Below are 13,507 nucleotides of genomic sequence, written 5' to 3'. Positions count from 1 at the left end.
AATATTATCTTTCACGTAGAAAAAATTTGTAAATATTGTTAACGCGACGTCCTCATCTCTGTAAGGATACACATGTCTCGCAGGACCACATAGTCGGATGGCTATTACTTTCAGCATTTATATGGGATATAGCACGCACGGTCTAAAATGTCGAAGTGATTTCATATGGAGAGAAGGCGACCCTATGTTAGTGGTAGACCAGAAATAGAGATACAAAAGAAGGCACATGAAACACTTAGAAAAACGGAAGAAGGGACTGACGATAACAGGTTAAGAAAAACGCTAGTAAAGCGAAGTTCACGTGCGCTCACAAAGCTAAAAGAATATTATAACTGCATGTTAACTTGTGCATAAAATTATTAGTGGGTATGTATACTTTAGGAGTCATTTTTGCTGAATATTCTGTAGGCGTTCTTATGCGCATGCAGCATATGCTCTCCTACAAGGTGACACTACCATTATATAAATCATTGTATTGGAAAAATGCAGTACTGCCACATATATGATGCTCAGCAGGATAGCCTAGCCCAATGAAAGTGCACTTCCTAAATGAAAGCGTTCTTTGCAAATGGGCCGTTCATTTACCACAGTGGTCAACTTTTCGAGAGATATGATGTCCTGCTTGTGTTTGCGCTCTCTAAATATTGGCTCCTCCTAAGTTGACTATCTTATTTAAAGCGAATTTGCTCCGTGACATTCTATTTATCCGAGCTTCAGAAATATTTCACGCCCGATTAAGAACACAGATAAAAAAAGTGGTTAATACTATCACGTATAAAACCAACGATGAGAAGCGTTTCTTGGTTTATGGAGAGCTGTCTTTCCTAAAGAATGTTTACTGTGAAATTTGCACATCTTGCGTGACTCAAACTGTCAAATTAAGCTGTGTTAACGCGACAATGGTAAGGACCCCGTGTCGCAGAAAATCCGGCGCTGGCGTCCGACGTCGGACGTCATCCTAGTAAAATGATTTTTGAGCGCCCCGTACCCAGACCTTCAGTGTGGCGCAAGGAAGCTACGGAACTAATTGAATTTATCAAGCTAAAATACGTAGAAAAATCGTAAAGTACGACTTACATACAACCTACCGACATGATAGTATCGGATTGTAATTTGACGATGCAAGGAAACAAATTCTATCACACGACAACTCAAAGAAACCCCTTTTGCAGCGTTTCTACCATGCATATACCCGCTACGGCGTCCACCATTTATGCTCGCCGGCCTGTGAGTGTCTCGGGGGCATGGAGCGCCGCGCCCGGTTCCTTGCAATACCTCGAGATGGCGCTCGCCTTCGAGCAAAGCGTTCGTGGCCAGCGTTTCCTGGTAAACATTAGGGTTACATATACTTCATATGCCGGGAAGAGTGGGAAGCAGCCAGGGATCTTTTAGTGCTATCGCGTTCCACTCTTAAAGGCTAAGCTTAAGCCTCCTTCATCTTTTTCTAACATGAATTATCTGCAGAAGAGTACAAATTTGGGCTGGTTGGTTTCTGTTCGTAATGAATTATCTTCATATATACTTGTACGACCTCTCATCGTTTGTTTTCATGGTAAGCGCAAATACAAATACGTTTATATAAAAAAGGATGCTTATTGCTTTGCATATATTGTTTGTATGATTATTCCTTATGTCGTGCTGCTGCTGCTGAAATGCTAGTAATATATATATATATATATATATATATATATATATATATATATATATATATATATATATATATATATATATATGTATATATATATATATATATATATATATATATGTTAATGAAGAGATCAGAGGTTGTTCCTTAGAACACTCGGATTTCTCTCACGTGGTCATCGTCTTCTTCCTTTCTTCCCGTGCTGCCTTAACCATCTTATTTTTACACTGGGCCACGCTGCAGGTTTCGGGCGTAAGTTGCAACTTGGTACGCAACAACGTGGTTGGAGAGTCGACGAAGAGGGCTCTGCCACTGGAACACAAATGTATTTCATCCCACCCTTTAGGAAATAATACCTCTAAATTAAAGCCACTCTGGGGGTTAGTTGCAACTGGATACGGCTTGCAAGCTCACCGGCTATAATTCGCAAATTGTTTTATATACCATAAAGTAAATAGTTAGAAAGATAACTAGTAACTGTTTGGCAATTCCTTGATTATGTGTTTTCATTTTTAGTGTTAGTAAGGTTTCCCTAGTATAATCGTATAATCCAGCTCAAGGGCAAGCATCATGCTGGCTTCTGCAGGCTACTTTTTTTTTCGCAAGAACCTAAAAATCATCAACTCGTACTTTACCTTGCCGCAAAATTTATGGTGCTGAATGCAATAAATTATTAACGCGCATTAAAGCCTCTTCTCTCCGGGGCCTTAGCGCCAGCTTTATTACGATGAGCCATCTAGGATAAGTGTCTCATTTCCCAAATATATGTCTAAATTTTCAAAGAGGCGTCGAAGTAGCACACTGTTGAAGCAGTGCTGTTCTGTTGACTTTCCCAGTCTCTGTCTTTGGTAGCGAGTCGAGGAAGAACACGCCTCCATATAGCCACTTGTGCCTGGCCAAGTTTCCTGCAGTAAGAGATTTGTGTATATTAGATCCAGGGTTATATTAGACGCAATAAAGAATCATGACTGAGCATCTGATACCGGCCGCCCTAGCATAGATCGCACAATTTAAGTGATTCCATCCTGAGAACTTATTAGGTGCTTCGTCTCCAAGAGGAAACAAGTGCAAATAGTATTTTACATATAATAGTATTTGAACTTGAATACTTTAATGTAAATCGCAATACTTTATCTAGAACTTCGGGACTAGTAGACACCAGTAAAACAGCTGCGCACGAATTTCTCTGGCGTACAGTAAATGTCATACTTATGTAGAATCTAGTTAATATATTTTCTGTTAGTCATTATACAACACTTAACATTAGATATTGCATTGTGTACACGATTTATCGCTTGGGATTCGGTAAAAGTCGTTACACACACCCTAAGTTATGGTAAACATTGCAGATACGCAAGGCTCAAGTAATTGCAAAACATCCCACGGAAACAGTGAAAATTGAACTTAGTCCTGCAATCTGTCTCACCTTCGCTACGATTAAAGTGAGGCACCAGGCTCGTTTTGCGTTGACCTTGTTTGTGAAAACACAGCATCGCAAACAAACAAAAAAAAAACAACTACAAAGGCCAAGCTAAGTTTGAAGGCCACCACAACGCATGCGGTAGGGCTTTATCGAAACTCATCTAACATATGCAATGAGGCAAGTCATGTCCAACAGTAAGAACTTTATTTACTCGTGTAAGGTCCGCACTTTTTCGATTTCTTTACTCGGTGCAGGCCTGACACGATGCAAGCTTATAGCGCCTCATAGATGCCCCGGAGTCCGCTCAGACTGCCATGCAAAATGATGTAAACACTGGCTGCCGACTAGGGACAGATTCAAAGCGCCAGACTAATTTTAGACCGCAGCACTTAGGCGCCCGTTCCTACGTTGAGCGTCGGCGTCGCTAGGCGTTCCTCGGCTTCCCCCGTAGCCGAGCGAACAAGCGCAACGAAGGACGAAATAGAGAACGTAGATTGCGGCGGGAGATGAGAGACGGCGAGAGCGGATAGTCTGCGAGGATGAAAGCAGAGGAGGTTGGGGCAACACCAGCTCCCTATAGGGTGTTGGTGGGGGCAGCGGAAGCATGAGGAGGAAAGCGGAGGAGGAGAGAGTGGCAGAAGGGTGAGGAGGAAAGTGGCGTTTCGCACGAGACAGGCTCAACAGCGGCAACCTAAATCTCTAAAATGTAAGCGAGATACAGTACGTCAAAAATATTGCTGCCCAGTTTATTAAATGTAAATGTGTTGTCCAAAAGTTGTGTTTGGCAACTGTTGCACTGTTGTAGCACTGTTGTAGCACTGTTGAGCAGCTACATAATTAATGTTAAACTGAAAGGCACAGACTAATATTTCGATTTGTAAAGTTTTTGCGGAAGGTCTTTTTTTTTTTTTGAGGTAAACAATAATGTTGAGCTACCAGGCAAACGGATTTCAAGAGGTATACGTCGCGCAACATACCTGCTATGGTAGCCTTCATCTTATCTGCCATGCCGGCGAGTGCAACGCGACCGGGTGTTTTCTTGAGCACGACTGCAACCGCAGGCGCCTGTCCGAGCTCGTGGTGCTCGAGTCCCACCACGGCCACTTCAGATATGTCTTCCGAGTATTCCTGGAGCAGCAGTCCTTCGAGTTCCGCGGGTACGACCTGGTTGTCCATGCATTTTATCATCTCCTTCAAACGCTGCACGAAGTGGAACCGTCCGTTTTCGTCGTAGTAGCCAGCGTCGCCTGAAATCATTTAGTTTACCCGAGTGAAAAAAGGGCTTTATCGCCACCATCGTCGAATTTGTAGCTAAATAACATTCAAGCCACCGGATAATTTCGTTGTTGTGGGGCTGTGATATTGAGCCCAAGGTCGCGGAGCGATGCGCAGACATGGAGGACTAATTTCCCCAGCGGTAGAGTTAAAACAAGAAATCACTCGGTTACTTATACTGTGCTCCAACAAACATGATGTGGTAAAAACTGCTACAGAGTCCCCCACAAAACATATGGCGCCTCTTACAGTCAAGGTGTTGATCTAGCCCATCGGACACAGCTAGATATTTTTATCAGGAAATACGTTTCTTGCAAAAAGAAACCATTGTACGATGCGCTACAACTCCACAAGTTTTTTTTTCCACAATGATGCGAATGGATCTTCTTGACACTAAATGGTTTCCTGTATCCTGAGTGGGCATTTTTCGTGCTTTCGTATTTTATGTGTCATTTTAGAGATACCTAGGCATTGGTTACTACATACACCTCTTCGTAAAAGCCTAGTTCCTGCTGCAGTATACTGCTAAGCAAGATAGCGTACATATTGCGAACGCTGCAGTTACCTGTGCATTCGCCTTTTCCTGGTGGCTATAGTGCCTCGCCGCGACAACGACATTGTGCGCGGCAGATTTGCGAGACCACTATGTTTTGAATATACCTTATTTGGTGACTAACCTCGACTGTTGTTCAAGCTCGGACGAGACGACATTGAATCATACTTATAGTTGGGATGGCTAGTCTATGTTTTCTTACTTACAATAAATTTAGTGCGAAGCAAACAACCACACACACAAAATCACACGCAATGACAGTTATTTCTCAAATCCTTGTTCTGGAAACATAGATACCGAATACTGAGCTGCAACAAGGATAATGCGACAACGTTCCTTTTTTTTTAATGCGAGGATAAATGCCTCAGGGCATACAAGGGTATGGGATGGCGGTGAATAAGGATGATTAAATGAATGAGTATTAGTTTTATCTTCTTATCCAAGCATTTCACTATGTCGCGCACACAACTATAAAGTTCGGATATTTCTATGGCACTTGCTTATTCCACAAACGCTATTCAAGGGGCCTTAAAAGCCATTTCACTTGGCATTGGCCCAACCATCAGGATCGCCCTTTTCTTTGGACATGGCTGAGCAACGTACGGCTAAGCAGAGTACCACCCCCAAGCGCTTGGGTCGATTTTGTCGAAAGACAGTAAAAAGCCTGCGGACTCCTGATGTCTCTGCAAGGGGTTTTCCTCTCCCAGCTAAAACATACTGATCCTTGCGTTGTGCTGCTAAATTGTAGTCCATTAAACACAACATGAGAAAATCCTTAATAATTACATTAACACGATAAGACTGTCTAGCACAGACCGGACATTGTGTTTTGTTAACTTGTAAACATATGTATACGTGTATAAGGGACAGTTATTCTGTGACATTCTTTTATTTCCGACATCTTGCTCTTTTTGCCAGTATGCAGTTCTTAGGTCCTTAGGCCACCGCGAAACGTCACCGTGAATATTGCCAAGTATGGACAGCTGGGCTAGTTGGTTGTGATTAGCATTATGAAACATCGTTCCAGGTGTTGGGCTGCTGAGCACGAGGTCGCGGGATCGAATCCCGGCCACGGCGGCCGCATTTCGATGGGGGCGAAATGCGAAAACACCCGTGTGCTTAGATTTAGGTGCACGTTAAAGAACCCCAGGTGGTCAAAATTTCCGGAGTCCTCCACTACGGCGTGCCTCATAATCAGAAAATGGTTTTGGCACGTAAAACCCCAAATATTATTATTATTATTATTAAAATAGTTCCAGCGCACAATCCGCCTCTTTCATGTTCCTGTGCTGCCCTCTGACGCACGCCGCTGGAAACGTTTTGGAAGGGTGTCGGGGATTTCGCCGGTTGATTTGTGCACCTGCGCCCATGTTGAGTGCGCGTCGGTTGTGCGGTTCGTGGATCGCGATTAATTAATAATGGTTTCTCCGGGGCAGCATGTCGTTCGCCCATCGAGTATAGTGTGTGAACAGGCCAGAGTGCGCTGTTGTGGTAACAGCGCCGGCCGATAAAGGCGCGCTGAGTTCCGTCTGCCGGCGCGGCTGCCTTGAGTTCGTTGTCGCTGATGTCTGCGATTGCACATCGCTTTTTGTATTGCTTTTACACATTCCCTAAACATTTCGCATATTCAAGAAGCCTTCGAGCGCAGCCTTCCACGTGCGTTTTGCCAAAGCGGTGCATTTGTTTACATCGACAGCTTCAGATCGCTGTTAGCTCTTCGAATATTGTAGAAACGGCGCATCGCTAATGTGAAATAATGTCAAAATGTAGCAAAACATACAGACGTGTCAGTATGAACGGCAGAGTTCCTTAAATGGCTACTGTGATCAAGACGCATATATATTACGGGCTGTTACTACTGATTCTCGGTTTTGTTTAACTTCATCATACTTACAGTTTGCGCGTGCTATAAAGTATTATTAGAGACAACTGTGCTCGGCATAAGTCTACGCCCCCCCCCCCCCCCCCCCAATTATATGCCGTGCAGTTCTCTCGCGAGAAGGCGGCTGCCATCGCTGACACCGTTGGCAACTGAGCGAGTTTATGCTGCTGTATCGAATGCACTGTCTCTTCTTTCCTTTTTGATGCAGAGGTAAACAATGCTTCCTCGGAATTAAGAAACGTCAGCACAAAAACCCACACAGACCCACCAATTACGGGAATGCGACCGGTAGCGATTGGGAACGATGACCAAAGTACAAAATGTTGGCACAGCGCTGTGTCGCCGCTTGCCGTTTACTGTGTACGTGCCGTGCGAAATGAAGAGTAGCTATCAAATTGCTATAGGGCCGCAACCTAACTATAAGAGCGGTTTCCTTCGCCCGGGCTGCTTATATTTTAAGTCCAGCTCCATCGGTAGCGGGTACACGAACTCGACGGGCTCAGGCCTAACCAAAACTTCGCTAAACAGGATCAACATTGACTCAAACTTCACGTGCGCGGCTTGAGAGGACTGAAGCTCGTGCATTTCAACTTCGAAGGCATGTCGACGCTTTTTGAGTGCGAATAATTATATGTACAAGTGAATGAGCTGCAGCTATCGCGTTGTCGATTCGACGGCTAATCACGTAGGGTTTGGTCAAACTATCACGGTCGACACTCTGATTTTGTCGGTGCTGTCGACACGAAAGCCCGTCGCGCTATATGACAACTCGCACCCATCGGTTGCGTCGTTGTCGGCCTATTACGATCAAATGATCTCAGTGACACAGTGCTGAATAGTCGGCCAATCGTCGGCGTCAGCGTCTTGTCGGTCTCGTATCGACCTGATGTTACCACGCCTTAAAACAGTACATGAAGTCAGGCACGCGCTGCCACCAGCAACAACAGTGGGCCGACGCTGTAGAAGAATGCGTCAGCAACGTGTTTTTGAAGTGTCGCCCAAGTGTAACGCAGGGGTTTATCGATAAATTTGACAGCCGTCAATGCAAGGCGACAACTACGTGGTTAACGGTGCAGTTCGGACCAAGCCCTGGCCTTTTTCAGTTTCAAAGTGGAGTTGCAGTCTTACGCACGTTTTCGGCACCGCACCGACGCCGAGCTACCAGTAGAGTTTCAACGCGGTACATCGCACGAGCGTTTGCAACAGCGCGCGTCCAAGCACTTTTTTTTTCCGGGGGTACTTTCCCCCGATATCTGGCCGTGCGGCCGCGCGCGCGTCCCTTCCAAGACGTTTCGCGACTAATCCGCTAGGGCAGGGCGCATGCGTCGTCGCGCCGTGAAAGAGGCGGATTGAACACGGACGAGAAGAGATAGACAACACGAACGCCGGACTTCAACTGAATTTTATTCATGGAAAACAGGGCTTTATGTGCGCAGGGGAAGGGGGGGGGGGTGCTAGTGCGCAGGACCACCGAAAAATATTTCCTTGGTCAAGTCAACAGTCATCAGAAGTGTCAAACCAAAAGAAGAAAGGAATAAAAGCAAAAAGTGAAAAGAAAGGTGAAAAAACCTTTCCCTCTCTTTTCTTCCCCTCTTTTTTACATCACTCAGTACAATCTTGCTCATCTCCCGCCCTACGCAGCTGATTCGACACACCCGTTTGCCCTGAGATAATCAAGTTCTTTTTTCCCGAGTACAACAGAAGGAGCACTGACACAGTAATAGTTTTCATTGGAGACACAAAATGCTTCAAAAATTTTGCTAGTAACGCCTTTGGAATGAAGTTCACGCAGGAACTGCCGCAAGATGGTCGGATCCAGTACCTCGAAGTGTGTCTTATTTTTCATGGAGCGCGCGTGTGCTGGCTGTACAAGCCACGGTCAAAAAAACCAATTCATAATTATCAATCGGCCCACTCCAAGCTCGCAAAAAGAGCTATAGCAAAAAATTGCATCCGCTCTGCTCTAGAGAAGTAATGCGAACATCAAGTTTGTGACAGCGTCGACGCTCAGCTAAGGCGTCTGGAGGAGGCTGGGCTCCACGGAGAAATCGTGGCCTCGGTGGTAGAGAGCCAGATTCGCGAGGTAAAGGTTGGTGGGAGGCGCAGGCTGAGAAAAGACGCACGCCCGCTAAAGCGCCCTGGCGTAGTGCCCTATTGGCACCAGGTTTTTCACCGCCTCAAGAAGATTGGCGACAGTTGCGGGGTGCGCGTTGTGTTTTCAGCAGCGGAAAAGCTGGGACGAATGTTTCGCCTAGTAAACGAATCCCAGAAGAAACCAGCCTGCAAAATACAGCACACCAAAGCCCTCGTTGAATGTGACGTCGGTGTTGTGTATAGTATTCCCATCGCCTGTGGGAAATGCTATATTGGCCAAACCGGGCGCTGTCTGAATGAACGCCTGCTAGAGCATCGCAGGAATGCTACTTCACTAAGTGGCGCTGGTCATTCAGCCGACCACATTCGCCGTTGCTCGCACAAGCCAGCATGCAAGGCGTTTTTCGAACGAACACGTGTGTTGCGCAAATATAGCAATCAGAAAAACCGGGAAACTTTTGAAGCATTTTGTATCTCCAATGAAAACGATTACTGTGTCAGTGCTCCCTCTGTTGCACTCGGGAAAAAAGAACTCATCTCAGATCAAACGGGTATGTCGAATTAGCTAGGCAAGGCGGGAGATGAGCAAGATTGTACTGAGTGATGTAAGAAACAGAGGAAGAAAAGAGAGGGAAAGGTTTTTTCACCTTTTTTCACTTTTTCCTTTTATTCCTTTCTTCTATTGGTTTGACACTTCTGTTGACTGTTGCCTGGACCAAGGAAATATTTTTGGGTGGTCCTGCGCACTAGCAGCCCCCCCCTCCCCTGTGAGCATAAAGCCCTGTTTTCCATGAATAAAAAAATTAAGTTGAAGTCCGGCGTTCGTGTTGTCTTTCTCTTCTTGTCCGTGTTCAATTGTGCGCTGGAACGATGTTTCATAATGCTAACCGTGAATATTGCGTGTCAGGTATCTTGACACAGTGCGCGCCCTGCAAAAGGGCATAGAAATTTCCCTTGCTATGTTTCTTTTTTGTTAATATGCTTTCAATTGCTTTACTTTTTAGTGTTCCTGTTCGTGTGCCCTTCAAGAGCACGATCTGTTCTCACGCTGCCATGTATTATACAACGCCTCCTGGGACCAGTCGAACTGTTTACGACAGCTTTTAGCCACGGAGAACATTCATAGTATGAACACTAGAAAACTATGAAGTTGAACATGCAGTTGAATCCACGCGGGCAAAGTTCTGGATTTCGTTGGGCACACGCATTCATCTTGCAGTGTGTCTAAGGTCTTTGTTTTTGTCGCTAAGCATCGTATTTAAAAACTTTTGTTGAAATATTGGAATACCTTGCACCTTTTAAGCATGAAAAATTCCTGTCAAAGCTGCGCTGTGCAAGGTGTTTGTAGGATTTCTTCAGGAAATTAGTGTGGGTCACATGTGGCAATCACCTGTGAACCGAGTTAGCGTGGGCAAAGCTGTTCGGCCAAAATAAGGTATAGAGCTCTAAGTTTCGAAGAACGTGGAATCATGGCACTTGTGAAACTTGAAACTTACACTATGGACTTTCCACAGCAAGAACGGGCCTACAGGATGAAGCATTGCGCGGCGTTTCCGATAACTTTCGGCCACCTTAAGGACGTTGACGCGTAACCGAAGCGTGCAATACACAAGCGACTTCGCTTTTTGTCTCCATAGGCGTTAGCCTGCCGACGCTGTAATCAAGCCCGTGAACTCGTGCTCCACAGAATGGCACAGCCACACAGACACCGTGGTGTGGGTCGTGAAAACTCGGGGCAAAATTGAAGGCAAAACGTTGTGGCACGCTAACCCCCCCTCCCCCCCCAGACAGTTCGTACTTATATTCTAATGACTGTACTGTCTCTTCAAACAGATAGGACGGGACAAACATGAAGTTAGTAGAATATATCCTCAGCATTCACTGAAAAAAATAGTAGTAAGCGAAAATTTATATCCCTGCCATTTACTTCAACTTCTCGTCAAGTGGCCTGTCATGGTTCGCAAAAAATTGGGGAAAGTGCATTACAGGCATTTGCTTTCGAGTGAGCTTTGCCGCTTTGTCTTGCATAGGCTTATTTACAGTATAGGAAAAACAATCTCAGAAATCCTGCACCAGCGATACGTCAGGGCTGTGTAAATAAGCGCGTTAATGAGACTCACAAAACAGTGCGACAATTCGTTCAGAGTGGCATACCAGTGTGCACAGCTGCTAATGGAAGGGCCGATGGTAACTTTTAGTCAGAATCTGCGCAATCTAGTCGTCTGAATATAGAAGGCGCAGGGAAGAAGGCTCACTATACGGTGTAGTACTGACTAGAATTGCAAAAACACATAGAAAAGTGGATGTGAGAAAATATCACCGACGATTACCATACTCCCTAATGCGACATTTGAGCTCAGATCTACAAGTGTTTTCATTCGCGATATACTGATGCAAACAATTTGAATTGGACAAGTAGCAGAGACGGCGATCACCGAAAATCTGCGGGTCAAGCACGAGCAGTGGCGTAGCTAGGTCGTCTGGCACCCGGGGCCCATAGGTCTTCTGTGACCTACCCCCTCCCCCCTCCCCCCCACGGGTGTCGTCGAGGAAAGCGAGGATATCGACCATTTTCGGGTGTACGCCGCTGCGCTCCGCCGCATACGCCGCTGCGCTCCGCGTTCGCTTTCATCTTTCACTGTGCTCGTTCACTCGGTTACGCCGAAGCTGGCGACAGGAGCAGGCGCCTGCCGGGATAAACATCCCGGTAGGCGCCTGTGTTTTCGCTTTGTAATTGCGCCTTCGCGCTACATTATCTTGGTAAGCGCCTAAGAGATGCTGTAAAGCAGTGATTTGGGTTTGTTGGTAAGACATCGTGAGGTTTATAGCGCGTGAAAAAGACAAGGACGAAAGGGAGACGTGACACACACAAGCGCCTGTGTGTGTCACGTCTCTCTTTCGTCCTTGACTTTTTCACGCGCTATAAGCCTCACGACACCGGAGAAGTGCGCTGTAAGAAGGAATCCTGTCTTACTCGCCGTATTGGGGAAAATAATGCTGCTTTTAACGTCCAAAAACTCAACTCAGCAATGAGGGAGACCGTAGTGCAGTGCTCTCGATTATGTTTGCCCAACTGGGATTTATTAAAATGGGTAAATTTGAATAACTGCGGTTCTTTAACGCTGACCTACAGCATAGTACCCGAGAATTTTCTCAATCAAGTCCTATCAAAAGGCGACCGCCATGGCATGAAAATAAAACCCATCAATTTATTTCATCAAGCCTTTTAGTACAAATACTTATGACTTCTTTTTGACACGCACTTGAATTGAAATCACCATGTAAACAATGTATGCAGGCAATAAGACTTCGGGTGCTACAATCTGATAAAAGCCAAACAGCGTTTTCGCTCTTCTGTGCTGAGTTCTTTGTAGTTTTCATTCTGCCACTCCTACATAAGCTACTGCCTTATATCCTCGGTACTTGCATATATAAGATGTTTATCGTCCTTACCGCGTCTCGATAAACAGGCATTACGCATTATTAGCAGAAAACCATTGTGCCTCTCAAGTACAAACGTTTTTTCAATAGCTTGGTATCTTACCATTTATGTCACTGCGAAATCGTAAGTCTTGCTTCCTTATAAGCAGCATTACACGAACTAATTCTCTATCACCACTGAGTATTTATTCTCGGAAATCCTAATAACACAAGACAATATTGACACGTGTACTTATCTTTATCGGGCGACCACGTTTCGCCGCTTAACAACTGTAATCGCACAGCGACGGACGCGCCTGCATGTATCCGACGTTTCTGGAAAGTAATCGGTGCTTCTACCCGGCTGTCTGTTGTCGCCGAACCTTGTGTTATCTGATTTCATCGCGTAACGCGAATGGTGTAGAACTTTGTGGAAGGCACGCGGGTCCAAACGATTAGTCTGGAACATTCGACGACTGCTCTATAAAAGCCGACGCGCTTGACCCGTTGATCAGATTTCCGACGATCGCCGACCGTGTTCGCCGCTATCGTTCTGCTATAAGTGTAGCCTGTTTTTGTGGGCACAGGTTCGCCCAATAAAAGCTAGTTTTGTGTTTCACCGTATTGCTTCTTTCTTCACCGTCACTACCACGTGACATCTGGTGGAGGTGCTTTACGTCCATGTACCGGACGCCCCCGACAAGCCGTAATCCAAGCCCAGACCGCAAAGTCAACACCAGCGCCGTCCCGGAGCATCGAGCAAGCCGCTGTCTTCAACAGCTGCCCCCGGAGCACGGACTTCTACCTGAGAAGACCAAGAAGATTGTGGCCAGGGAAACCCCAATGGCAGCCCCAGCGTCCCCCATCGTGCTGCAGCAGCCCAGGGAGCCTCCAACGTTCCGCGGTTCAACATTCGAAGACCCGGAATCATGGCTGGAAACCTACGAACGGATCGCGACATTCAACAACTGGGACCCCGACGACAAGCTGCGGCATGTCTACTTCGCCTTAGAAGACGCCGCCAGAACTTGGTTTGAGAACAGGGAGTCGACCTTGACAACGTGGGACCTGTTCCGTAGCGCCTTCCTGCGCACCTTTACAAGTGTCGTGCGCAAGGAAAGGGCCGAAGCTATGCTGGACGCCCGAGTGCAGCTACCAAATGAGAACGTTGCCATCTTTACGGAAGAAATGAGCCGTCTGTTCCGCCACGCCGAC

The 13,507-nt window shown here is 46.0% G+C and overlaps 1 protein-coding gene across 2 annotated transcripts in view; it reads right to left on the bottom strand.

The window, feature by feature from the left end:
- Window positions 1-2,267: 2,267 nt before the first annotated feature.
- The window catches only part of LOC142579988 (uncharacterized), a 49,075-nt gene continuing 37,835 nt past the window's right edge, over window positions 2,268-13,507 (bottom strand). Inside the window, exons 8-9 of one of the 2 annotated variants that reach the window (XM_075690696.1) lie at window positions 4,046-4,315; window positions 2,279-2,550 (exon numbers count right to left, since the gene is read on the bottom strand). In XM_075690696.1, coding sequence (XP_075546811.1) covers window positions 2,423-2,550; window positions 4,046-4,315 — 398 coding nt within the window. In that variant the 3' untranslated portion in view covers window positions 2,279-2,422. Of the gene's footprint in view, window positions 2,551-4,045; window positions 4,316-13,507 lie in introns of both variants that reach the window. The other variant, XM_075690697.1, reaches the window with a different exon arrangement.

The sequence above is a fragment of the Dermacentor variabilis genome, chromosome 4, assembly GCF_050947875.1.
Source record: "Dermacentor variabilis isolate Ectoservices chromosome 4, ASM5094787v1, whole genome shotgun sequence".
NCBI lineage: Eukaryota > Metazoa > Arthropoda > Arachnida > Ixodida > Ixodidae > Dermacentor > Dermacentor variabilis.
The sequence above is the reverse complement of the archived record's forward strand: the minus strand, read 5'-3'. Positions and strand labels throughout refer to the sequence as shown.